The 24,121-nt window shown below is 47.1% G+C and overlaps 12 protein-coding genes across 12 annotated transcripts; 3 read left to right on the top strand and 9 right to left on the bottom strand.

Annotated features, from left to right (window-relative positions):
- Positions 1-406: 406 nt before the first annotated feature.
- On the bottom strand, positions 407-2,095 carry FVEG_12410 (hypothetical protein). Its single transcript, XM_018901757.1, has one exon. It carries the CDS (start codon positions 2,081-2,083, stop codon positions 1,052-1,054), a length of 1,032 nt encoding a protein of 343 aa, XP_018760309.1. The 5' UTR covers positions 2,084-2,095; the 3' UTR covers positions 407-1,051.
- Positions 2,096-2,270: 175 nt separating this feature from the next.
- FVEG_12409 (hypothetical protein) lies at positions 2,271-3,392 on the bottom strand. Its single transcript, XM_018901756.1, has 2 exons — positions 3,123-3,392; positions 2,271-3,058 (listed from the first exon to the last, which is right to left on the bottom strand). The coding sequence occupies exons 1-2, from the start codon at positions 3,163-3,165 to the stop codon at positions 2,475-2,477; spliced, it is 627 nt and encodes a 208-aa protein (XP_018760308.1). The 5' UTR covers positions 3,166-3,392; the 3' UTR covers positions 2,271-2,474.
- An 893-nt stretch (positions 3,393-4,285) lies between these two features.
- FVEG_17246 (hypothetical protein) lies at positions 4,286-5,057 on the bottom strand (the record flags this gene model as incomplete). The annotated part of the gene is made up of 2 exons (XM_018906500.1): positions 4,286-4,810; positions 4,875-5,057. The coding sequence occupies 2 exons, from the start codon at positions 5,055-5,057 to the stop codon at positions 4,286-4,288; spliced, it is 708 nt and encodes a 235-aa protein (XP_018760307.1).
- A 208-nt stretch (positions 5,058-5,265) lies between these two features.
- Positions 5,266-5,839, bottom strand: FVEG_12408 (hypothetical protein; the record flags this gene model as incomplete). The annotated part of the gene is made up of 3 exons (XM_018901755.1): positions 5,266-5,528; positions 5,584-5,733; positions 5,779-5,839. 3 exons carry the CDS (start codon positions 5,837-5,839, stop codon positions 5,266-5,268), a joined length of 474 nt encoding a protein of 157 aa, XP_018760306.1.
- A 738-nt stretch (positions 5,840-6,577) lies between these two features.
- FVEG_12407 (hypothetical protein) lies at positions 6,578-7,010 on the bottom strand (the record flags this gene model as incomplete). The annotated part of the gene is made up of 2 exons (XM_018901754.1): positions 6,578-6,789; positions 6,929-7,010. The coding sequence occupies 2 exons, from the start codon at positions 7,008-7,010 to the stop codon at positions 6,578-6,580; spliced, it is 294 nt and encodes a 97-aa protein (XP_018760305.1).
- A 426-nt stretch (positions 7,011-7,436) lies between these two features.
- On the bottom strand, positions 7,437-7,619 carry FVEG_17245 (hypothetical protein; the record flags this gene model as incomplete). The annotated part of the gene is made up of 1 exon (XM_018906499.1): positions 7,437-7,619. The coding sequence occupies one exon, from the start codon at positions 7,617-7,619 to the stop codon at positions 7,437-7,439; it is 183 nt and encodes a 60-aa protein (XP_018760304.1).
- A 1,740-nt stretch (positions 7,620-9,359) lies between these two features.
- Positions 9,360-10,905, top strand: FVEG_12406 (hypothetical protein). Its single transcript, XM_018901753.1, has one exon. It carries the CDS (start codon positions 9,737-9,739, stop codon positions 10,709-10,711), a length of 975 nt encoding a protein of 324 aa, XP_018760303.1. The 5' UTR covers positions 9,360-9,736; the 3' UTR covers positions 10,712-10,905.
- A 144-nt stretch (positions 10,906-11,049) lies between these two features.
- Positions 11,050-12,747, bottom strand: FVEG_12405 (hypothetical protein; the record flags this gene model as incomplete). The annotated part of the gene is made up of 4 exons (XM_018901752.1): positions 11,050-12,163; positions 12,252-12,430; positions 12,490-12,600; positions 12,652-12,747. The coding sequence occupies 4 exons, from the start codon at positions 12,745-12,747 to the stop codon at positions 11,050-11,052; spliced, it is 1,500 nt and encodes a 499-aa protein (XP_018760302.1).
- Positions 12,748-13,735: 988 nt separating this feature from the next.
- FVEG_12404 (hypothetical protein) lies at positions 13,736-14,821 on the top strand (the record flags this gene model as incomplete). Its single annotated transcript, XM_018901751.1, has 4 exons — positions 13,736-13,740; positions 13,788-13,972; positions 14,023-14,517; positions 14,583-14,821. The coding sequence occupies 4 exons, from the start codon at positions 13,736-13,738 to the stop codon at positions 14,819-14,821; spliced, it is 924 nt and encodes a 307-aa protein (XP_018760301.1).
- Positions 14,822-14,859: 38 nt separating this feature from the next.
- FVEG_12403 (hypothetical protein) lies at positions 14,860-17,847 on the bottom strand (the record flags this gene model as incomplete). The annotated part of the gene is made up of 5 exons (XM_018901750.1): positions 14,860-15,985; positions 16,037-16,181; positions 16,238-16,338; positions 16,411-16,835; positions 16,881-17,847. 5 exons carry the CDS (start codon positions 17,845-17,847, stop codon positions 14,987-14,989), a joined length of 2,637 nt encoding a protein of 878 aa, XP_018760300.1. The 3' UTR covers positions 14,860-14,986.
- Positions 17,848-18,538: 691 nt separating this feature from the next.
- Positions 18,539-20,681, bottom strand: FVEG_12402 (hypothetical protein; the record flags this gene model as incomplete). The annotated part of the gene is made up of 6 exons (XM_018901749.1): positions 18,539-18,583; positions 18,673-18,688; positions 18,948-19,053; positions 19,178-19,413; positions 20,329-20,566; positions 20,636-20,681. The coding sequence occupies 6 exons, from the start codon at positions 20,679-20,681 to the stop codon at positions 18,539-18,541; spliced, it is 687 nt and encodes a 228-aa protein (XP_018760299.1).
- Positions 20,682-21,969: 1,288 nt separating this feature from the next.
- On the top strand, positions 21,970-24,121 carry FVEG_12401 (hypothetical protein; the record flags this gene model as incomplete). Its single annotated transcript, XM_018901748.1, has 3 exons — positions 21,970-22,366; positions 22,417-23,378; positions 23,509-24,121. The coding sequence occupies 3 exons, from the start codon at positions 21,970-21,972 to the stop codon at positions 24,064-24,066; spliced, it is 1,917 nt and encodes a 638-aa protein (XP_018760298.1). The 3' UTR covers positions 24,067-24,121.

Raw genomic sequence — 24,121 nt, 5'->3', positions numbered from 1 at the left:
GCCTGGGAAAGTCCCTCAGCTTGCCCGCCACCTCTCATTTTGGCATGTATATCGACTAGGTTCTCTCTGCCGGAATAAGCTCACAGCCACAAATCTTAACTATAAATAACACTTCTAGCCTATAACTTAGACATTAATACCACAATAACTAACTAATAGTTATTATAATAGTTATAATATAAAGCTAATATAATCAGAACTTAAATAATAACTCCTTAGCTAGCCTTAGAGGTATATAAAGATGCCTCTAATCCCTTAGCTAAGAAAGGTTAGCTTAATACCACAAATACACCCCAGATCTTCAAGATAGCGGCTCCTGTACTAACAAGACTAGTCTTTTATTAGCAATATCTTAACTAAAACCATATCGACAACTACACCAATAGGCATGTATATCGACAAGAGACTTCTATCCCGGGGATTTAACGTATAAAGGCCATAGTGACTGGGGCCAAGGAAGAACTTGACCACAGCGCTGCGACTATGCAGTTCAGGGCTGTTCATCATCCGATTGTCGCTGATCATGTCACAGCCACTAAAGCTCTGTCAGGTTATGTGTTCCCATTGGCCTACGTTGTCGTTAGCAGAGGCTGCATGATGGACAAAGTAACGAATTCCGGACATGCCACTGGGACAGGCACAGTTGGTTTATGCAGTAGGCGCAATGTATACCCCAGCAAGATCCAGTCGTCGTGTAGGACCCTTTCTTCTGGCAGCAGTATCGTCAATTTAACCGATCTTTTTGAGGCGTCTGCAGCAAGCATAACAAGTTTGAACATCGAGCGATCGAGGGCCTGCGATCTGACCAAGGATTCAAGCGTCGATGATTGTCTTCATAGAAAAAGACTTCCATTCCCTAAGATACAGGTTTCACAAGCAACATGTAATATTTAGCTATAGAAAGGAAAGTGTCGAATTTAATTCACTACCATAGAGACCAGCAAACGAATGATCCAGTATACATATCCTCCCCAAGAATGTCTCCACCAATACCAGCCAGAACACATGAGGTATACTATGCCCCCGCAGCTTTACGAACCCCACCAGCTTCTTAATCACAGTTCACCGCATGTGCTGGGTACTTGTTAGGCTGAGACGTGAGACGTAGATGACCTTTCCAAGTTCCGCCGTGAGACAGCACACAACAGCCCATGATAGCTCCATGCTTATGCTGCCAATCAGCACAGTCCTTCACCGCAGCAAGGATAGTCTTCGTTTCGGCCGTGGTCTTGCAATCATGTCCGCTCGTAGTCGCCAGGTATGCGTAGCCCTCGATGATATGTCCGTTCGAGTCGGTGCCAGTAGTCATGGAGCATGAATTGTGGTTCGACTTGCTCTTGATAATGTCGGCAACCTGCTTGTAGATATTCATGCCCGCCTCAGCAGCCAGGATGGTAGTACCAGCAGCCAAAGCCACTGTAGCCCATGCCGTGACATCGATGTGGCGACGCTTCTCAAACACGGAGACGTGGCCGGGATCAACGAGGTCCAAAGTTGCCGTGAGATTGGAGTCTGGGCCGTTCCATTGCTTGACGAGAGGATTGTAGCCTACGCGTTGACCTTGTTTGTTATGGAGTCCAAGACTCGGCTCAACAAGGCTAAATGCGAGGCAAGTAACCCAAGTTTTGCTGAGGTTGACCATTGTCCTGATGAGATGCGTATGATGACTGCGGCGGCGTCTAAAATGAAGATGAGGAGTAAGAACTGAAGATCCCCCATAGTATTGGTTGGAAGGGTGCAGAGAATATGTGTATCTGGGGGATAAGATGGCCTTTTTATGTTTGGGAAGACTCTGCTTTCGGTTATTGCTGGTTTCGGATATTTCTCTCGTTTTTGTTGCTTCCCAGCAATTTTGGTTTTTCGAATGATTGAGAAAGTTGATCGTGTTGGTTGTTGGCTCTAGTTGTTGGTTGTTGGTTGTACTCCGTATATAAATGGATTGGACAAGGGTTTTCATGCGGGGGCACGGATGGAACGGAACAACTCGCGAGGCACATGTGATGACTGTTGGCTCTAGTAAGTAGAAACAGCGCATCGAACCTTTCTCACAATCCGACCTCCTGTATCCTAAAAACCAACCCATAGCAAGTCGCTACTACTTGAACACAGAAACACGCGCTTAGTCGCAGAAAATAGAGTATACAGCTAAGCGCGCCGTAAGCTTAACTAGACAGGCGAGTTTCCCTAGTATGGGATGGGTCTTTAGGCTCTGCTAAGCGCTGGCTGCGGCCGGTCGTGATTTTGAGTTTATCTCGGAAAGAAAAGTGCCGGCTTATGCGATAAATCTTTCGACTCTGCGCTTTGACCGGCAAAGCGGCACAACCCTTTGACGCTACGAGGCAAATAGCATTCCTTCCACTACCTACTTCAGGATATTGCCGATTTTTAGTCAGAAAGCCCTCGGCAATATTTGGTCGCTATATGTTGGCGCTCTCTTTGGTGGTATCCGTCAATTCAGCGGTAAACAACATCTCTTACTTGTGTATCTGTTTCTTGTATCCTAACCAATCATCCTTTTTCGGAAAAGGTATATTCTCAGGGACAGGCGTCTCTAGGAAAGCACATAATGGCTCCCAACCATCACCCACTGTGTACTCTAGGAACTTTCTCTCCGTGGCTGCCAATCTCACCTGCTCATTGTGTTGTCGAAATAGAGCCAGGCCATTCTTCTCAAAGTCGTCATCCCAACAGAACTTGCTGTAGGTTCTAGACATGACCGCCATTGGAGTCTTTTCGTCAATCACCCGATGATTAAGATAGTGCACAATAGTTTGCTTCATGCTCTTTGCCCATGAGTCTTCCGATCGCACTGTCAAAATGACGGCAGCTTCAGGATAAGCTGCGAGCAGTTCGTCAACAAATATGGCAGCGGGGTAGTCGGCAACGCATTTGTAATTTGACAGGATTGTGACAAGATCTCCCTGGCGCTGTGAAGAACCATCTTTATCGAACTTTTGATACATGAGGGCTGTCCAGAGATCCGCATGGTTATTCTTTCCTACTTCTCGCATGTGGTAGATCGGCGAGATGCCAAGTATTGCCAATCCATCAGCGAGGGCTGTAATGGTATAGTTGTTAAATAAGTGGCAGGCAGAACAATAAGCGTTTACATGGAGACTTACATTGTGTACCCGTCCGAGGCAATCCAAGAACTAAAACTTGCATCCTACCAAGCTGAGATTTGCGGTACTATGAAGATTCGTAGATTCGTAGATTCGAAAGCTTTTGATGTCTACAGAATTTCGAAATTAGACGCGTTCGCCTTCTTTTAAGCAGCAACAACTCGTTGATGCGCCATTACTTTACGCCAAGGTTCCGAGTTTTCCGTGATCTTAAGGCTAGTTGCGCTTTATTGAGCACGACCCGAGCAGGGCGAGATATATATATAAATCCCTCAAGCACTGTAGTAACTCATGAAATCCAGTAGTTTAGCGCCTGTAATTATATACTAGCCTATTTTCAGCAGTTAGTCATCGGGCTAACATGATAAGCGCTAGAGATAAAACATCCCGTGAGGCTGCTTACGCTCGGACAGCGCGGCAACATCTGGCCGAAGAACATCTTCGGAACCTAAGTGCATTCATGCTATCTCATCTCTGCTTATAGCTTTCTACATACTGTCCTGCGAGCAGTGTGATCCCCCCATACACTGGGTCGAGGCAACTAGTAGAATGACTTAAACCTTTTAGCCTACTAACTCCGCGGTTACCAGATTAGAGATAGACAATATATGATCGAGTTTGATAATTGATAGTCTAACATTTGGATATTTCATCTTAAACTATTCTAAGCCCAGCACTGCTATTCTCAAGATAAGCTATAAACAATAGTAGGCACTCCATGTTCCGTCCGAACCCCTTCAACCAGCCCAACAACCCACTTACCCCCATCAAATACATGTCTATACACGCACGAAGCACTAGCCTTCTTATAGAACACCCAAATCTATTCGCCATATACAACAGAAGAAATATATCCTTCGACACTATTGCAGTCCGATATGCTCATGGCTCCGGTCTCCTTAGGAAACATGGGGAGCGCTACCCTTTAAATACATTATATCACAGTTGCCTGGATTCAGCCCTGAAGAAGCCTTGATATATCAAATACAGCCTGTTCTGGTAAAGTGCTGCTGTAACACCGGACGTCGCAGCCCGACGAAGGATACGTTCCTTTTCCCAGCCCGTTCCGTCAAAAGTAACATAATGATACCTCAGGAAGGAGGGGCCGTTTTTAACTAGATAGAACTGGTATAAATTGTCATTGAACACAATAGCGATAAAGCCTACGGCGGCGTCGCCGGCGTTGATGTCGGAGTCGCCCTCCCATCTTCGACGTCAAAGACATTATATCGAAGTGTCTCCTGGGGAATCCCCTGGTGGAACAGGTAGGCTCGCCTTCTAAGGTTACAGCGCCCATGCCTAGTGAGGTTACGGTATTCGGAATTGTCATGGTACCTCTTCTCGTGCCTTTCATTCCCTGATACGTGTGACTCGTAAAACAGTTGTGACTTGCCCTCGGGGTTCAGATGGAAGATGAGGAGCTTCTTCTGGAACGATCCAACAATGACTTCCTTCACGGAAATAGGGTCCAAGCCTTTGAACGTCAAGGTGTATGTTGCGTGGATGTTCAACTCAGGCTCCGTGAGCGGCTTGATGGCTATGCTGGTACCGAAGCTGTGAAGGTATGGATCAATAGTCGCACTGATCTTACTGGTCAAGGTCATCGATAAGATGAGCGTCAGTCCTTGCAATCTCTTCTTTCCGTTAAGTTCCTCGAGTTGCGGGAAGGAGGGAATAGTTGCACAAAACTGTAGGCCTATTTAAAACGTTAACTCAACAATTTGCAGTGTTAGGTCTATACTCATCTTAGACAGCAGGATAGTTGTACGCATCGACCGTTCCCAGAACGTCCCAGTCATCTGGCTCCTTCTGTTCTTTCTCATCTTCCTCGTTCTTGTTTTCTGCTGCTTTATCCTTGTTCCAATCTCTGTCTTTCTCCTTCGAATCATCATCAAGTTTCTCCTCAGTAATAGTCAACGCATTGAGACTATTCATCCAAACCTCGCCATCTGGCACCCTATTCTTAATCGCCTCAAGCTTTTTTTGTCTCCTCACTATTGTCTCTATCACTATATGTTTTCTCTTCATACTCGTCACCATCCTCATTTTCTGTCTTGTCATCATTCTTTGTTTCAAATAACGTCTGCGTAGTTGGCAGCTTGTCTCTGGACTTCACCACACTCTTCTCCTCTACCTCACTATCTTAATCCTTGCCGGATGCCTCGGTTTTGTTCTCACCAGTTGGGTTGTTGCCATCATCACTCTTCTCATCTAGCTTCTCCTCGATCTTCTTAGACTTGAATCCAAAAAAGATTTCCAATCCCGCCTTCTCGATCACGATCTCCGTGTCAGGAACTTTGACGTTTAAGATGGCACCTTGGACCGTCACCCTGTCACTCATAAAAGCCAGACTCCCGACTGCGCTCGAATGCTTGTTGAAAGTGACTTTTCCGTTGAGCTCAAGCGCTTTCCTTCTTGCTCGACAGCTTGAGCTTCATCCCTTTGAAGGTGACTTCGTTACCTCCAGCTGTCTTCTTCTCGTCCGCTTTTTTCTCATCGTCTGACTTCTTAGCTTCCTTCTCATGTAGCTTACGGCCCGATATATGTGCGTGTATCTTCTTGATGTCATTTAGTGTAAGTTCACCTACCTCAGCCTCCAAAAAGTTGCCATCTAGTTATGTTAGCAGTTGACTGTCCAGTTGCCTGTCTAGCATACCTCGTGATATCTGTCCTTGGACTTTAAATGTTCCCTCTCCCAACTTTTGGTCCGCTGACATTCCGAGGCTTGGCCCTAGCTGCAAAAAGTCCCCTCCTCCTAATGACGACCCTGAATTTCGGCATCTTTCATCCGTCACGCGATGTTTTGAAAGTACGCCTCTGGACATACCCGTAAACGTTCTCGAATACATAGATATTTTCCAATTTGTCTGGTTTTAATAATCCAGATTCCAGCTTCTTTTATGCTGATTCTCGTTCTCGTTTCGGTCTACTTGCCCTCCTTGTCATCACCCTCAGGGCTTTCATTCATCGTCCGGATTCTCTTCAGTTGCATGGAAATTGCTAAAGCTTAGTCGCCTGGGTATCTCCGCTCCCTATCTCGTCACCGCTATCACTCTCCCCCATTTGGCTTTTCATCCTCAGTCTTATTGCTTTCCGGTTTCTCCTCCGATGGCTTGTTCTTGGTCGCTTTGGTGGCTGTAGTCTCGATACCCAGCGTCCTAAGTTCAGAAGATCCCAGCCATGAGAGCAAGTGGTGGAAAAATACCATTGTAGCACCAAGCTGTCAATCTTAGGCCTCTTAGATCAGTCGCGCGTGTCTTCGAAGTGGGCATTCAGATGAATGGACTTGGGATGGTCTTTGGGTCCAAAGAGCTTTTTCAAGGCATCACCAGCCCAGGCATGGTTATCCTTAAACGGCACGTCCACTTCGAGTTGTAGACTAGGCTAAAAGAGCAAGTTCTTCTTCTCTTCGGAGTAGGTGAGTTCCATGTTCTCCACTGGAAGGTTCTTGAGGTTCAAGTCGTTAATGGAGGGAAACAATCGTCCCCCAACGGCTGGCCTTCGACACTGAAGCTTTCCGTGTTCAGCTTGATCTTCTCTCTGGCAGGTTCATCGTCACCGTTCTCATGATTGTCCTCGCTGTCTTCACCCTCATCATCTTTGCCATCCTTTGGTTTGGTATCTTGTTCGTCAGACAAGGCACCATCTTTCCACTCGGTTCGCCGGGCTTGTCCTCAGTGTTTTTCGGGTCCTCGGGTGTATCAACGGTATCCTTCTCAGGTCTTGATGATGAGTCAAATTCATGTCGAAAATATAATCAACACGAAGACGGTCAAAAGAGGCGTAGGACGGACATAGTGACTTACCTTTATACTTGTATAACTTGGCAGTCAGGCCCTTGATCCACCAACAGTCATCGATGTCTCCAGATAAGACGAACTCTTTCATCTTAGATCCCCAAGCTTTTCCTTTTCGCTTTCCTCGCCCTTCTTCTCTTCGGGTGATGCCCCTCGAGGGTAGTCAAGGCCCACGAAGAGGCTCAGAGCCAGATTTGTCTGGACTGTGAAACAAGGAACTCCAAGTCGTGCGTAGTTTCATCGCTGCAGATTCGGCACTTTTGATGTCGGGGCCACCTCGACGTTCATCGGGAAGGATAAGAAAAGGCATTGGAGGCTTTCCGGTCTCATCGTCCAGGATCTTGGCAACCAATTGAGCCGGCTGTCCCTGGCTCGCTCAAATAGGCTGTATGGGAAGGTGGGCGAAGCTATTGATCTCATCATCTGAAATGACAAGACATAGATTATGCACGATAGCGCCTCCGATGAGTGTAGCTCGCTGAAGAGGGGCAGGTGTGTCGGACTTGATGCTTCTATCTCACCCTGCGTAGCTAGTACCGGCATCAGGCGGGGTCTCAGGCCCCTCGTCAGTCTCTGGATCGATCTCGGACAGTTCTGGGATCTCAACGTCAGGTCGAAAAGCAAGAGGTGTAGATCCTATGATGCGACTGATGGAAAGATCAAGAGACGGCATATCAATTCGATCCAAGTCTCTTCCCATTGCGTACCGGCCCCGGGAAGGACTAAATCCGGATCTGTGCTGGGTGAGATGAGGCCCCAATCTAGTGGAACCTCGTAGCTCGACTGAGATTCCATGATCAGAAGTGTAGCTGTTTCGAGATAGTTGAGTGACTTCAAAGGTTGGTTACGATGAACCACTCGCCAAAGAATTGGCAGCCAAGCTCTCCATAAGCACAAGGAATGAGCACAATGGCTGGCTTAAACAGCTAGACCCAAATGTCGCAAACTCAAGATCGATTGCTGCCTCACCTGCAAGTCTGTACCATTGCAGACAAGATATCTCAGCATCTCGATGTCAATCTTCCCAATTGAGCATTTAGCTTAATCTTCTGTCACTTCTCGCTTTGAATTAGCTGTCGCGAGGCTTGGCTGAGACATCTAGAATGGTGACGATAATCGCTGGCGGTGAGGTCAATCGAGCCAACTGAGACGATGAACAGCTCATCGCGCCATCAAAGTTATATCAGAAACAAAGCATATCGGGCAGCTTGTTGTTGTCATCCATCAGATCTCCCTATCACCGATCAATTGGTGAGCACTGCGACTTTTCCAAACGTAGAGGAGCGATAATGTAACCTATCCGGCTCTACTCTATCAGCATATGATTGAGCTACTTGAAGTTTTTTAATGGGTTATGGAGAACATCCCGGATGCCTGTCGACGCAATGACGATTTGGGGATGATTAAACATAGCCATCACGAGAAACGCGCCTTTTCGTGCTGTCACAGCAGCTACAAATTCCATTCTGCCAAGAAATACTCCTGGAGATGAGTAATGAATTAGTTCAACACGAGAATGAACATAAAAGCACCCATGGACGACATTCACGGCGTGGCTACAGAAATAAGGCAAGTTTTGCTCCTCTAGGGTAATTGTGCTATCGTTATCGCGATAAGGATAAGCTTGTATCAACAATCCTGGGGGAAGCATGCCATTCCATCCCCATTACGTCGCTATGGGCAGTCAGCCCGAAGCTGTAATGCCACTGTAAATGGAGTTCTCCAAATGTCAATGATAGCGATAGAAATATTGCAGGCATTTTGACGGGAAAACAGGATGAAGCGAGTTCAAAATAGATCTCTCCGCTGAATATTGGATGACGATATAAATAGAAAGCTTGGCGTAGAAAAGGAGAATTCCTGCTTTGTCATTCCCAGCCTTAAAATAACACCCGAGGCCCCATCGCGGGCAGGGCTCACCCCAATTGATTAGCGGAAAATATCCTGCTCCGATTTTATCTATACGAGGTTTTTTGCCCCGCGAGCTTGCAAAGTTCTGGGCCCAACTTTCCCCTGGTCCATTTACGAGAAGCTGCCCGTCTCTCTACAATAAGCTTTACAAGTGAAAACTCTGTTCAATTAGAACTTTGGTATCGAGATGAGAGAGGTTAAAATACGCAGTCATCAAATTTGCACGGAACAATGCAGACGTTGAGAAGAATATCACCAAACTGAGAAGTCTGCTGAATTTGTCAGCGTTTCTAAAATTATCCGAACCCTGGCTTGAGCCAAAGTCCCAAGACTTGGGATGAGAGACGAAGAAAAGGGGGGGGGGGGACGGGCCAGTTAAGCCTCAACGCGCTATGTAACGGTCTCTCCGAAGCATAAAAACGCATGTCATCAAAGCGCTAAGCGGAACCCGGACGTTCCGACCGCAGCAAACACAAGAATACGTGGACAGATACGAAGACAGTGAGGCAAAGGGTATCTGTTGGGAGGAAACGTTGCTTCTGTAGAAACTATTTAAACCACACAGCCAGCCACAAACGTTTCTGGTTGCGGCTTTGGATCATGAATTATTGGGGGAGGAGTGCACAGGGAGGGAGCCATACCCGCTTTGGTCATCAATCTGACGTTAGCTACGGGGCGCTAGTACCTGATTGTAAACAGGGATGAGCCCCGTAGAAGCTAGCAAAAGCCCCGGCAGTTCTATGACATTGTCCGTTACGAACTTTATACAAGAAGGACAGCACAGCAGCGCCTCAAAATACGCTGCCTTCTCTGTCATTCTATCCTTCAACGCGTGGTGACCTTGTGATAACCCACAAACCATTCCCCATCCATTCAGTCTTTACTGTACACATCGTTACCGCCAAAATGCCAGGCCGTACTTCCCCAACACCAAGTGTCATGACACAGGAAGCCTACCGAAAGCGAAAAGAGGAACAGAACAGCGAAGACGAAGAAGAAAACATCAACTACGATTCCGACGACGACAACAAACCAAAGAAGCAAAATGATCAGCGAAAACGTCAAGAAGCGCACCTCGCTGGGTACCGACAACAAATGATGAAGACGACCGAAGGACCCCCCTCAATAGAACACTCTCGCATTCCCTCTATACAAGGTCCATGGATGAATATCCCCGATGATGATAGCGACGACGACGTCCCGCTGGCGATGCTGCAGGCCCGAAGTCAGCGCGATCGCATGTCTCGCTTGGCGGGCGTTCGATCAAACCCTAATCTCCGAGCTTCCGCACAACAACACATGATGAGACCTGGTTCGGCGCAGGGAAAGCCCGATAACGGTTCTCATCTACGCTTACCATCTTTCGCAACAAATCTCCCTCAAGATCCTTTCCAAGACCCATTTCAGGATCCCTTCCAGACGAAGAAGCCCATGTTTACAGGCGGTTTGATCAGCGTTATTGCGAATGAGGAACGCGCTAAGGCTTCCCGCCGAGGGACGCCGAGTGCTAGTTTTCAAGTACCGCAGAATCCGTTTGCTTTGACGGGTGCATCACCATATATGCCTTCACCATATGGCGCGCCAATGCCACATCAACTATCTCGGCCGCAAACGCCTTCTGGGCAAATACGTCAGCAAATACCACAAGGCATTCAGGACCAAATGCAATTTATACAAACGATGACGTATGGTACGCAGCACCAGTCAAATAATTCATGGGGCAGCATCCCGCAACGACCGGGAACGAGTGGAAGCTTGGCTCCGGCGGTGAAGCCTGCGCTGCCGGCTTATGGCGGTTATGCTCAGAGCATCCCGCCGGCGGAGAGGAGTAATGTCGGGTTGCCTAGTCGATACAGGGCGGTGTCGAAGCAGAAGGCGTGATGAATGGAAGATTGGGGGAAGCCATATGATACCTGACGCGAAGAATAATGCGACTTCAAGACTGTACTACATATTTTATTTGTCTAATGGGTATTTGGCGTTCAAAATGCATGATTAGAATATACGGCCTGTATAATATAATACTTTGTCATTGATCATACATGAATCTCGAGTATCACTATGAACCATTGCGATCTGTATTTCAAGTCCGAAACCCATGTTATTCACTCTCATAAGATAAAGACTGTCTGGCCTCTCTGCGCACCTCATGTTATTCTAGCGGGAGTCAGTCAATTGCCGTCCATTCCCTTCAATCACCCATTTTCTAACAACTCGCCCTAATTGACCTGCGAAACGGTAAGCATTAGCCTTCTCCCCCGCGGAGCTATGTTGAACCGATCCTCCATCTCCATCTCCCAATCCTTCATTTCCTCCGCAACTCTGAACCTTGAACCGGAGCGCATGACCTCGCTTACAGCCCAATAAAGCTCCTGCCACGCTAGATTCTGCCCGATACAATTTCTCTTACCAAGACTGAACGGAGTAAGAGCGGATTTCATCTCGGGAGTTTCGTTAAGCCATCGTTCGGGTATGAATTTCTCTGGATCCGGGAAGACTGAGGTATCACGGTGGTGAAGCCAGTTCTGCATTCCAATAACGGTGCCAGATGGGAGAGTGTATTGGCCGAGTGTCAAGGGCTCGGTGAGGAGGCGGGGGATGGTTGAGATGATCGTTGGGTGAGCGCGTAATGTTTCCTTGATGACTGCGTTGATGTATGCGTTGTTTCTGATAGCCACGATATCATCATCTGATATCGCCAGTACCTCCGTGCGCAAACGCTCCTGAATAGCGGCGTTCTCTGGTTTTGAGAGCTCGTACAGCAGGTATGTCAATGTTGATGATGTAGTACCCGATCCAGCAAACATATACCCCATAGCTTCCTCAACAAGCTCCTCATGAGTAAGTTTGCGTCCCAAGTATCCATCAACACCAGTAGCCAACGGCGTAAGCAAGTACTTCTCATCATCAGCACTCTTCTCGAGAAAATGATCGACCATCTCATAAGACTTCTTGCGCCAATACTCTCGCTTAAGATATGAGTCACCAATGGCACCTGGTAATTTGGTCCCGATGTCAAACCTGGCTACAAAAGGAAGAGCGCCGTCGAAGAGCAAGGTGAGTGCGCTTCCGTCCATTGCTTGGAGGAGCTTGAGAGCTGCTGCGCCGTTGGTGTCGTTGGAGAAGTCTTTCGCGAAGCCAGCTTGGCAGATTACCTCGAGGCTGAAAAGACCGCAGAATGTGTAGGCATCGACGGGAGATGATGTGCCGCTTTTGAGCCGTTGGGCGAGACGTCGGGCGTTGCCCTTGATCAAGGGGTCTAGCAGCGCAACGGACTGCAGTGAGTATGGAGGACTGCTCATCTTTCTTCGTGCGGCATGCTGTTGGACATTTCTGCCATGTCAAGTCAGCTATCAGGCCATCCGATATGAAGCCAGTGCAGAATCCAGGAAGGAATGACATGAAGGACAACTATACTCACATCATCTGGAAAATATTGTCTTTACCGACAAAGGTAGCAGCTTCATAGAAGTCCGGGTTTTTGATCATTCCCTTGTTATTGAGATAGATGGTGCGCAAGTGTCGCCAGTCACTGATGGATACTTCATTCGGGCCAGTTCGTACAATAGGGCCGTACTTCTTGTGCAATTCCTCCAGTTTCTATATTTCGGTTCTGGTGTCAGCGTAAGCTCGAATGGGATAGCCGAAGATGCACGTACGTAAACGCGACGGCCTTGTATGGTACTGAGCCAAACTGCTGCTCCACTGAGCTTGGTAGAGGATGGTCCAGGGACATGCCGAAGGGGACTGAAGAGTAAACGGCCGACGATCTGCAAAACTGTCGATTAGACGGTGATACCAGCAGAGATACGGTAACTGACTTTGATTGACACATAAACCAGACATAGCGATACAGAGAGCACTGCGAGGAGAGCTTCTCGAGAGAGGCCCAGAATGTTATCAAATAAGCCGCTCATAGCGACAAGCAGGAAGATGACAAAACGGTAAATCGAGACTACTATTGAATTCTATGCCCAGACTTTCAATGGCGAATGCATATGTGAATCCAACATGGCTATTCGTCTTCTTAAATAATCGGAAGCCCGGGGGGCATTGCGGGGTCAAACACCGTTAGCTAGGGGCTACTCGGCCCCTCATGGATGTGAAATAATCGGGATGTGGAGTGGACTCCCATTCTCACGAACAATTCAGTTCACTTCGATCCAGGCATCTTAAAGTTTCTGTGTCCATGCTCTCTACTATTTCTATCTCGACTTTTGTTAGATCTATTAGAAAATGATTTCTACTCATTTTGACTCTATCTGGCATAAACTTCATCAGAGAATAAACAGCGAGTCACGCGGCAGACCACGGTAATAGACAACGCGGCGTCTAACTACCCCGAGTCCCGTCTACCCCGCAACCCCGGCATTCAGCAAACGCCGGCCCAAGCTCAGTACATTTGTACTGACATAGAAGTCCTTCGTGTCAGGAATCAATTGAAGTAGCCACCTACGTTCAATGTCTCCAGTCTCGTGCCTGCTCATCAACTGAGGTAAGATGAATACTGATCCTAAGAAAGTCTGCACCCGCAACTGCACCCTACAAGCAGCCAATTTTTTTGTACTGAGCCATGAATAATCTATGTCTTGGTAAAGACCATAGCATAAGAGATCTCGAGACGAAATAGCGGTCCGATGCTAGATTCGTTTCAAAACACTGAGACTGGTAAATATAGGCCACATCCCTGAATGGCCGGAGCGCTAGCACGAAGCTAGAGCACAATCAATGTCTGATCGGCTCAAAAGTAATCGAATACGAAGAGCTACTTTTCCCTGGTCATCAATCTGGAATTCGGCGACGCCGCTCACAATACCCACATCAATGCGCAATAAATATAAGAACACAGCGAGCCAAGCTCGATAACTGACTCTCGGTTTCTATGCATCTCGATTTCTCATCAACATGAAGTTGGTAATATTCACCATTGCGCTGTTGGTCGTATTTACTATCGCAGCACCAAGCCAGTATGCGGCGCCTTCTCAAGTACAGACCAGAGTCGAGTGGCGGAGTTGTCAAAATCAGCTCAAGCAGACTACATCAGCGCCGTGAAATGTCTGGATAAGCTTCCTTCCAAGATTGGCTTGAAAACATCTCACTACAACGACTTCCCTTATGTTCATACAAAGCTCAATATCCAGAGTGAGTTCAACATCCCTCATCTTTAGGCTCATGATGCTGACCCTGGTGAGTCCATTTTGTGGCTCAATTCCTGCCCTGGCACCGATACTTTGTGCATCTCTACGAGACATCCCTACGAGAATGCGGATATCGCGGTTCTATGCCCTATTGGGACTGGACAATCGATTCTAAAGACATGTCCAAAAGCCCAGTGTTCTCGAACGACAAGACGCGTGGTTTTGGTGGTAACGGCTTGAACGGAGGCTTTGGGAGCCCGGCGCGGCCGAACCCCTTGACGATGTGTGTCCTCGATGGCGCATTCAACAACTTCACTGTGCAATACTACGACAATACGTTGAGGCCGCATTGCCTGAATCGCGGGTTCAACGACGGCTTAGGCCAGGCCGGCAAATTCCAAGGCAACTCTTATTCGCCACAGGTGGTGTCGAAGATAATAAACACCTCCATGAATTTCAGTACTTTTGCCACAGATCTTGAGAATGGACCACATGGTGCTATCCATCAAGCCGTTGGGGGAGATCTCATTCCATCCACATCACCCAACGGTAAGCTTCAAACGAAAGAAATAGAGCCTCGGCTTGTTTTGTAACTAACATACCCTCTCATACAGACCCTCTCTTCATGCTGCATCATACACAGATCGATCGTTTGTGGTGGATGTGGCAGCAGAAGAGCCCTAAGCAGCGAAACTCGGACTATTCGGGCATACGCATTCTTGCGTCTGGTGCAGTAGATGAGAAAAAAGCAAGCCTGAAGGACAAAATGCCTATGCTCGGCCTTGGCCCTGATAAGCTTGTCTCCGAGCTGATGACAACGTCGTCGAGCTTGCTGAGTTATCGCTATGAATGATCAACACGAAGCTTGAATTTAGAAGACAATCCTGTAAACTCGGCAAAGGTTCCTCTAAATTTAGACTAAATCGTCTAAATCTTTTCACTACTTAGGATAGAATCCCGAGGTTTTTGGCCTCTCTGACACTTTACTAAGCATTCAAGAACTCTATTTCTTGAAAGGTTATAATGAAACTCCACCATCTGACTCGTCTTCTGAAATAATTTCCTCAGAGCCATAACTCCAGTGATTAGTTACTGGCAGATCTGACAGTGACTGTTCATCTTCAAATTCATCGCTCGAGGACAAAATGTTGTCGTCATCAAGCTCGTCATTATCCGAGTCACAATTTGAAGATCTCTTCGGTTTGAAAATACATTGACCATCATTTTCAGACCGCTCAAAATACCCAACCCGTGAGCGTGGACAACTGGAGTTGTGCTCATGATCAGGGTCGGATTTTTCAGCACAGGAGTACTGGAAGACCAAAAGACAAATTCCACAATTATAACAAGGACCACCATAGTAGTCACTGAAGCAAAATCTGCAATTTGTGCACAAGCCCCGGACTAGTGGCGACTCAAAAGTGGACACCGCCTCTTCATTTGAGAACTCTGGCCAAGGCTCATCGCTCCAGTAGGGGCAGCGCTCCTCCCTGCCAAGCCAGAGTTCTTCGAACATTTCACGGCTATAGCCATTTTTATAACTTGCTTTCCGCGGGCAATTGCGCCGGAATATTGAGATGTCGTAGCCACAAATGTCCAGAACAGTGTCCCATAGATCACCCATCAAAGAGGACTGCGACATGGAGCAGGGCCCACACATGCTTCCATATGCGAGGTATGATGGTGTTTCACCCCAATTATCGGCTGTGCAAGGGTCGGCGCCCCTAGAGATGAGATAAGTTAACAGATCGCGTCGCTCGGTTACTCTTGAGAATGATTTTCTCTGGCTTGAGAAGAATCCGTGAAGGCCCGTTTGCTTCCATTCGAAAGTCGGTAAGTTGTAGCCGCGGCTGATTAGAAGGTCCAAAGTTTGCCGCTCTTGCCCTGGATTGAAGTCCTCTGCTGAGGATTCTGGCCATGTGCGACAGAAGTTAAACATAAGATCGTAATCATCAGGCCGAGGGCCTGGAAGCACGAATGGGCTAATACGAAAGGTGCGGTATAGTATGTTCCTGGTCTTTTAACTTTAGCCATAAACTCGTTCCCGATTATGCAATGATCATCTCACCTCAATGTGGGCCATGGAGGTCAAGGTTTTGACCAACATTGTTCGACCCTTCAAGTCAACAGTCGGATCAGCTCCAGCACATAAAAGAACTTCTGAAAAGTTGATATCATCATAGCGAAGATCGTGTGCTATAACTAGAGGGTTCCTTTGTTCAATAACAATTAGTTTAAGTTCAACTTAGGGACTATGAAAAGAGAATACGTTTCACTGGTGTGATATTCGTGGTTGTCTTGTGCAACCTCGTTAACATCTAACCCCTCATCGATAAGAAATCTCATCATTGGAAGATTTCCGACCGCATGCTGAGATGAGGGGAAGGATAGTTAGCCTAATACATATTGCAAACCATAGATCAGTGCATAGTGAATGCTTACATGGAGCAAAGACCAGCCGTTCTCATCATGGTCATGAAGGCTAGCTTTGTTCTCAACTATCAATCTCATAAGATCTTGAATAGACCCCTCTGATGCCACTTGGAATACGTGCGAGTCGTTGGGGAGAATCTGGCACACTATTACTCGTGGCAACATGCTTGTGAATCGATCAAAAAGGACCAGGCCCCGGCGTACAGATACCGTGATCATTTTCTTCTTGGCCTTAGACTTTACAGTTAGATTTCCAAGGAACCCGCATCCACAAACATTGCTGTCTGCAGCGTTTTTTGACGCTGGCAGAAGTTTCCTCCGCTGATTTGTGGTCGTGACTGTAAGGACATTGTCGCCAGTGTCCATTTCTCTGCGCTTTCTATGTTGAAGGATACCAACTCTTGGCTCAGTAACCTCGAAGGAGTTCATCGGTTCTTTTCAAGTTAGGCACTAGTTTATTATATGGCAGATAGACTTACCGGCTTGGTTGACTCTCAAAGATTGGGCTGAGAAAATCAGACTTGTGAATAACTTCATCTCCTTTGAGACGTCTGTATCTTCATCCTGATCCTCTTCCTCGGCTTTTGTAGACTGTGCATCATCCCGAATAGACTGCAATAGGCGCTCCAGGTCGTCGAATATTTCCTGTGCGTCATCGAACTCAATAGTGCAGGGCTTCTTTTCCAGTAACTGCATCAATCGACTGATGGTATCATCCAGAGTGGTCTGCTGTGAGATTGGTGAATTCTCGTCGTCGAGTTCTACAACCCTTTGTGAAATGCCTGACGACCCGATTTGAGTTTGAGCAGATGTGCTGGATACTTTCAATACTGCAATATCTTGTTGAAGCTGTTGGAGAGAAACAAGCACTTCATTTAGTTGTGTTGCGGTAGGAGATGTGTGCTGGAGTTCTTGGATACGAGTAAGTATCTCGTTTGACTGTGTGGCTGCAGGTGATGACTGCTGGAGTTTTTGGACATGGGCAAGTATTTCGGTTGATTGTGCTGCGATGAGCGACGCCTGCTGGTCCTGCATGGTGCCCAAATAGAGTGTGAGTAGTTGGACATGCCTCCCGATCACAAGACGGATCCGATCGAGGTCTTTCTCTTCAAAGCAGATCTTGAACTTTCGCCATAATTGGCCTCTTCGGCCATCGGCTCCTGCGACATCGAGTTGGCGAAGCTTGGCCTCAAATCCGAGCAAATCATCTCTGCATTTCTTGACCATTTGCTCAAGCTTTGATCGATCGGCAGGTCCCGCTGTTGATGACACCACTTGCAATATTCTCTGAAGAATACTCTGGAGCTGGGAGACTTCATCGCTGATAGAGCTGAGGATTTCGGGACCGTCTTTGATTGCTGACAGGGCACCGTAAATTGACTTGGTAGCGGAAAACGCGACAGTCACGAACGTGAGTATGCTGGCAGTAGCACCCACGGGCTCCATGGTCGCTGATACTGGCTGCTGACTATGGGATGAAAGCAGTGAGGAAGAGACTTTTCATGGAAGACTCAACAGGATCTTCAAACGGTAAAGAGCTGATGAATGAGGGAAGATTGCCCGGAGGGTCTTTGCGTTTTTACCCAGAAAACAGACACAGCCTGATTTGTGACATTGAATGTACATTTCACCACAGCCCCAAGGGTCTTTTCACGGTATGACATGGCATCATTTCATTGGTGCGTGTTCAATGCGCGATTGCGCAGAACGTTCCCAGTGGCCAAGAGTCGCAAATTACCGAGCCAAGTTACGTGCATTGCAAACAGATGAAACACAAATACGTTACGCCTTGGGTAATGCCTAGCACATGCATTTCTATATTGTAGCCGTCGCTGGCCTCAGAGTGGAATAAGCCAGCCACCAAAGAAGTGTTGGATAGCTTTTCTAACCCAGACACACCTTTAATAAAACTCGGGACCTTAAGCCTAGCCAATTAAAAGATTTAGGTAACTTAGAATAAACTTGGGATAAGTTTAGGATTCCTTTTATAGAGTTTATTTTATCACCCTGAAGTTAGGTTCCATATTTTCTTACTCCCTAAACGTACCTGAGCTAGAACAACCTTCCAGTTAACTTCCCTTAGTTTTCGAGACTTGGTAACAGACTGGTCTTTAGTAGAATGGTAAACCGATTGGCCTTATCTTCTTAGTCTGGCTGCATAGCTCTCAGAAGGCAAGCCAATCTGTACAATGCGTTCTGGTTATAACATTACATACTATGGCCAGCTGCATTTACCGAAAAAAGAATATATACATCTAATTGGGGGCTTACCTGATCGAAATCATTTCTTAATAGGACATAAAAGTATAGATCCTCTCTTTAGCTATGGATTTCAAGTACCACTGCTCATTCTTATCCTTATATATGCGGGATAAACTTCAAGCCCTAAAAGTTGATCCAAAACACATGCTTCCACATAACAAGGGCTATAGTCAACATTCTCAACCCTGTCAGTCTAACTGCGATATACAACTTCTGGACTTGCATCCTCTCTCTCAGTGCTATTCTGATTGTACTGGCATCCTATCGTTTCTCCGCAAACTAACTCTGTGGCGCTTTGAATCCGTTGTAAATGGGTAGTGGTTTCGGCACGAAGGATTGGTGCACGCCCCAGGAACGCCTGGTGGTCCAGAATATGTATATGATTCTGGGCTGATTGCATGGTACCAGTCGCGACTTGGTCCATTCCAGTCGGAATTTCTGACATATGTTTTTCTCTCATACCGAAAGCAAAGACGAGTGATCGATTTATCAGGCCCGCAGCGGCGAGACTCACAAAACACCAACAGCCCGTGAGCACGATTCCCCCAATCGTCGCGGTCCTTGAGCTCGCCGTCTTTGGGCCATTTGCTGATGGGTGTCCACATCCTCTCTTCTGATCCAGGGTTGTCTGCGGGGAAGAAAGCGTCCATTTCAAGAGGAGTTCTCGTGCTTCGCTCAGGGACAATACACTGCGCTCCCTGCCGACGAACGTATTGAATAGCCTCCAGTACTTGGTCGGGTGCTATGTTGCTATTCTGACCTGGCACAAGAGTCCGACATTTCTCCGCCGAGACGACAGTGAGTGACAGCGACAGGCCAAGCCTACCGTCATCAGAGCCACTTATCTTGGCCCTGGGGACTTCGTAATGACTGAGATCGTTTTCCAAATGACTTGGATGGCTGCAGGTATGAACCTCTGTCAACCCACCCGCTCGCATAGCCTGGTGTTTGATGTCATGCCAAAACAGGACCCTGTGTTCGTAAAGACGAACGTAACCCGTTTTGGCAATACATGCTCGCTTTGATTTCTTTTGCAATTCTTCACGGGAAAAACATGAAGATGGATGTTCAACATGGCAGATACGGCAGTAAACCCAATCTTGGTCGTCCCGGGCGGCAAACTTGCACGTCAATGAAACACCACGTCTCTGTCTCTTTTCGACTTCCAATTGGCAAACTTCGCAGATCTTGTCCTTTCTGACAAGATTTGCTAGTTCTGTTGTGTCTTCACATCCTATCCTGCGCTCGAAGCAATGGACTTTTCTGTATATCAAGTTCCTGTGCTTCGATCTAGCAATAGTAGAGTCAGTTTTATAACCGACACACCATGCACAGCACTCTCTGTCTGAAAAAGGATGGGATAGAAAAATCTTTTCTCTAGCCAGACGTCTGAATTGCCGGGATACCTGCCGAAGGATAAAGAATGCACACCGAGACTGTTGGTCAGTGCCTTCATATATTTGGCGAATGATATCTAAGATTGTCTCTTCTGGAAGAACGGCCAATTTCGATGCAGTCAAAGGTTAGTCGAGCTTTTTCTTTATGGCAAGCTGCAAGCTAAATGTGTTATTTGCAGTTGAGACTTGCGGCTGAGAGTAAATTCCAGTAAGGAGAACCCCTTTTATGGTCTTTGGTTGTGAAAATAATCTCGCTAAGCCCTCATACTCGTCTTGTATAATAGTGACTGGACCTTCGGCATGTGGCTCTTCCGATGCCGCCAGGGTCTTTAGCGAAACTAAGGCATCCGGTTCAGACTTAACCTGTTTTGTTTGATCGTTGTCCAAAGTCGTCTCCTGGATTAGCGAATTCGTTGAGGTTTTGGCGGTGTCTATCGTGGGCATCTCCACACTGATCGGGTTGTTTACCTCATCCGTTCTCATCGGAGGACCGCTTTCCACCTCACCTTCCATTTGAGTTAGTAGCAATGGTAGAAAGCGGTTCTGAGTCTTACCTGGACAGTCTGAAGGCATACCTCTGCGGCAGCAGCTAAAGAGAGGACATAGCCAGAGTTTCAACATCTTGGATATCTGCGTACGGTCTCCCCTCTTCCTTTCTCAAATGGTATTGTGTACAGCAACATGTTTGGGGGAAGACTCCAGTTTTCGGGAAAGCCACTTATTTAAATAATGGGCCAGCGAATATTTAAGCTCCATGCTGTGTGTCTTCAGAAATGTTAATAGAAAGGTTGAACTTCATAAACTTCATGCTAAAAGCCAGTCTTTAAACTTAAAGCCAGTGGGCTTTGCGCCTAGATTAGGGTTTGAACTTTACAAGGGCCCAGTGGCTATACGTGGTTTCCGAAGGCAAAAGCTAACATTGTCCGTCACTCTAAGGTTGATAGGTAAAATGTAATATATAATACATGATTTCGACGACCGTGGAGTCTGGGCAGCACAACAAAAATAACGCAATAGGCTTTTTGGAATGCTGAGAAGCAAATGAAAGATGCCAGCGAGATATTGAGACTGTTTGCGAAGCTTCGAATGAACGACGAAAAGTAAACTATATACGCAGCTTGTCAGGCGGAGCGTTAGGTTCTTCGTTCATAAAAATGCTTCCAGCCCCCTTATCTCAAGCAGCGATGACATCACGTACTCTACATAAGTGAAAAACCTTCCTGGCTGTAGGGTTCTTCAGGGAATCCTCGCCCCTCAGCCAGCCCCTGGCGAGGTGACGGGCAGCCTTTTCAACCCAGGCATACAAAACTGTACCCTGCAGTAAGGTTCGGGTTTTAAAAGAGGCTTCAGCCCCCAGGCCACAAAGGTAAAGGACACCAATAAACACATACGGGCAATATACTCATTACCCTCACAATCGCCTAAGGTCTTGCTTTTGGCTGGAAAGCTAGATGGTCTGATGACTGACTCCAAAGGTCAAAACTGTACCCGACCCAGACTAAAAGGAATGGTTCATGTCTTGGTCACCCATCAACATTCTGGAGCTTTCACGAAGCTTTTAGACGCAACCCAGCCAGTGGTCACTAGAATCTAATCAAATCACGGCCTCACGGCGTCGTCAGCATGGTACTCTTCCATAGCCAACTTGGATAATGTCTGCTAAATCTAGCCATGAGACTATGAGTCGCGGTTGGCGGTGGTTGAATTTGAATAGCTTCATATAAAATGTGCGCTTCTGATTAGAGGCTGGCCTGATCGAAGTCGGTGTTTCAGATACCTTAACGATGTCCGGGCTGACTATTCACCCGTTCCGTACAGGGATCAGAGGAGGGGTATCGGAAAAGATCATGAAGAACAAATCTGACTCTATGAGCTTGTTGGTAGCGACCTATCGTCTAAATCGGTTGTAATGTCTACACCACCAATCTCGCAGCTATGCAAGAACTGCTCACGAGTTCTTGATATAGACTTCTTGCTAGATCATAACCCCATCAACAACAAAGGTTATCGTCCGTACGAGACAAGCAAGATTCTGTACCGGTTTAAAGACACTTGGCCTGAACTACCAGGCTTCGCGGCTTCCGCCGAATCTGGCTGTGGCTTATGCAAATTAACTCGAGACACTTTTGTCTCACAGTATCCTTCGACCGAGTACAAAGGGCCTGTTAGTGGCTATGTGTCAAGGTCCGCCACACCGATTCATGTGGAGCCGAGAAAGGTTTCCGATTACTCCGTCACCATATGTGAAGGCACGGATTTGAATGATACACTAGCGTATGCACAGTTCTTACCATGTTCCGACGACGGTATGTATGACTTTGTCTTTGGAGAATGAGGATGCACTAACTATGAGCAGATAGAATGCCGTTTCTGCGCCCTTCTCTTACAGAGGTTCTATCAGACCAAACGTTAAACTTCGCAAAAAAGTCCATTGATCATTGTGCATCGACCTGTCATCCATGGGAGCCTTCAGGTTCTACTCCTGCGCGATTACTGGATATTGGCGAATACAAAGCAAATGGACGCATAAAGCTCATACAGACGGAAGGGTTGCCTAGGGTGAGATACGCAGCGTTAAGCTACTGGTGGGGAAACGCAGATGATGCAGCGTACCAGCCCAAGGCAAATTCCGCAAACCTGTCGGAGAGACTCGACGGATTTGGCATTGACGCAATGTCTCCCGTCGTTCGCGATGCTATCATAACTTGCGACGCGTTAGAGATGCGTTACTTATGGGTCGATGCGCTCTGTATTTTGCCGGGTAAGGCTGATATAGCGGACTGGGAGGTGGAAAGCCAGAAGATGAACGACATCTTTCGCAACGCCTACGTTACGCTTTGCCCCTCGTCGTCGAACGGCTGTCGAGAAGGCTTTCTTGGTCAACGCAAACTTCACCCTGGAATCCGTGTCAAGACGCCAATAACCTCAAATGCCGTATTCCAGAACGAGAGTCGAGAATATTCCATCATCCCATACGGCGTCAAGGCGATCACACCCTCCTTCATGTTCACCTTTGAGTTCACAGACTCCAAGTGGTACAGCCGAGCGTGGGTATGGCAGGAAGTCAACTTCTCTGCTAGACTGGTCACCTTCGGCCCGACGTTTGTCTTCTTTCGGTGCCCGGAAATTCTGATCTGCGAGAACGGCGCAAGAAATGACACGGCAGTTATCCAGAAAGGACTGAATGAGTACCACAGTAAGCGATACCAAGATGCACAGCCATTTGTGTTCTTTAGAACTTGCGCGGAAAGCATCTCGACCATGGATATTAGCTTTGAATCAGATCGCTTGGCTGCAGTGGCAGGTGTTGCCAAGCAGGTTTCTCTAGCGACGGGTAGTGAATATGCTGCAGGCCTATGGTTGATGACATCTTTAAGGATCTGATATTTGAGAGAAATACTCGTGACAAGGGCGGGCTTGAGAAGTACGTTGAGTCACTGCGGTATAGGCACCTGGCCATAGAGGCGGAGTCTCTTGGGATTCGAACTTCTCGTCTGTGAATCGTGAGACTTTAGAGTTTGACGGTGGAGATTGGGAGTACGAGTGCGAATACCTCGACATCACCACTGACAAAGTTGGCGACAACTTGTTTGGCCAAGTAACCCGCGGCACTTTAGCTGTGACAACAAAAGTGACATCTTTGAAAGAAGTCGCAGCACACCACGAGCGAGACGACGATGAGCTGATGAAGGAAATGTTGTTTACGCCAGAGTATAGCAGCCAGATTGCCTGCGGTATCAAATGGAACTGGGACGTTGATGTCACGGACACGCCGAGGCTTCTCGCTGATAAGATTCTGGTCATAGCATTCTCTACTTGTTTGTATGAGCTACGCAGTGAGATTGAAAACTTGTACGGATTGATGGTGTATCCGGCGGAGAAGGAGGGCGAATATTACAGAATAGGCTCCTTTGAAGCACAAAGTTCGGCTGATGACGATGAGGAGAAGGATACTGGGTATCTCATAGCACAAAAGTGGGAAGAGAAAGAAATTGCCATCATTTAGAATAGAACTTTATTACTTGTTGGATATAGAGAGCATAGGCGCTGAAATGACTACC

Source organism: Fusarium verticillioides, chromosome 4, assembly GCF_000149555.1.
Source record: "Fusarium verticillioides 7600 chromosome 4, whole genome shotgun sequence".
Classification (NCBI taxonomy): domain Eukaryota; kingdom Fungi; phylum Ascomycota; class Sordariomycetes; order Hypocreales; family Nectriaceae; genus Fusarium; species Fusarium verticillioides.
The sequence above is the reverse complement of the archived record's forward strand: the minus strand, read 5'-3'. Positions and strand labels throughout refer to the sequence as shown.

Coding starts and splice junctions, on each gene's coding strand:
- FVEG_12410 (XM_018901757.1), bottom strand. CDS start 2,083: ATGGGTTGGTTTTTAGGATACAGGAGGTCGGATTGTGAGAAAGGTTCG.
- FVEG_12409 (XM_018901756.1), bottom strand. CDS start 3,165: ATGCAAGTTTTAGTTCTTGGATTGCCTCGGACGGGTACACAAT. Junction 3,059..3,122: donor GCCTCGGACGGGTACACAAT/GTAAGTCTCCAT, acceptor ATACCATTACAG/CCCTCGCTGATGGATTGGCA.
- FVEG_12406 (XM_018901753.1), top strand. CDS start 9,737: ATGCCAGGCCGTACTTCCCCAACACCAAGTGTCATGACACAGGAAGCC.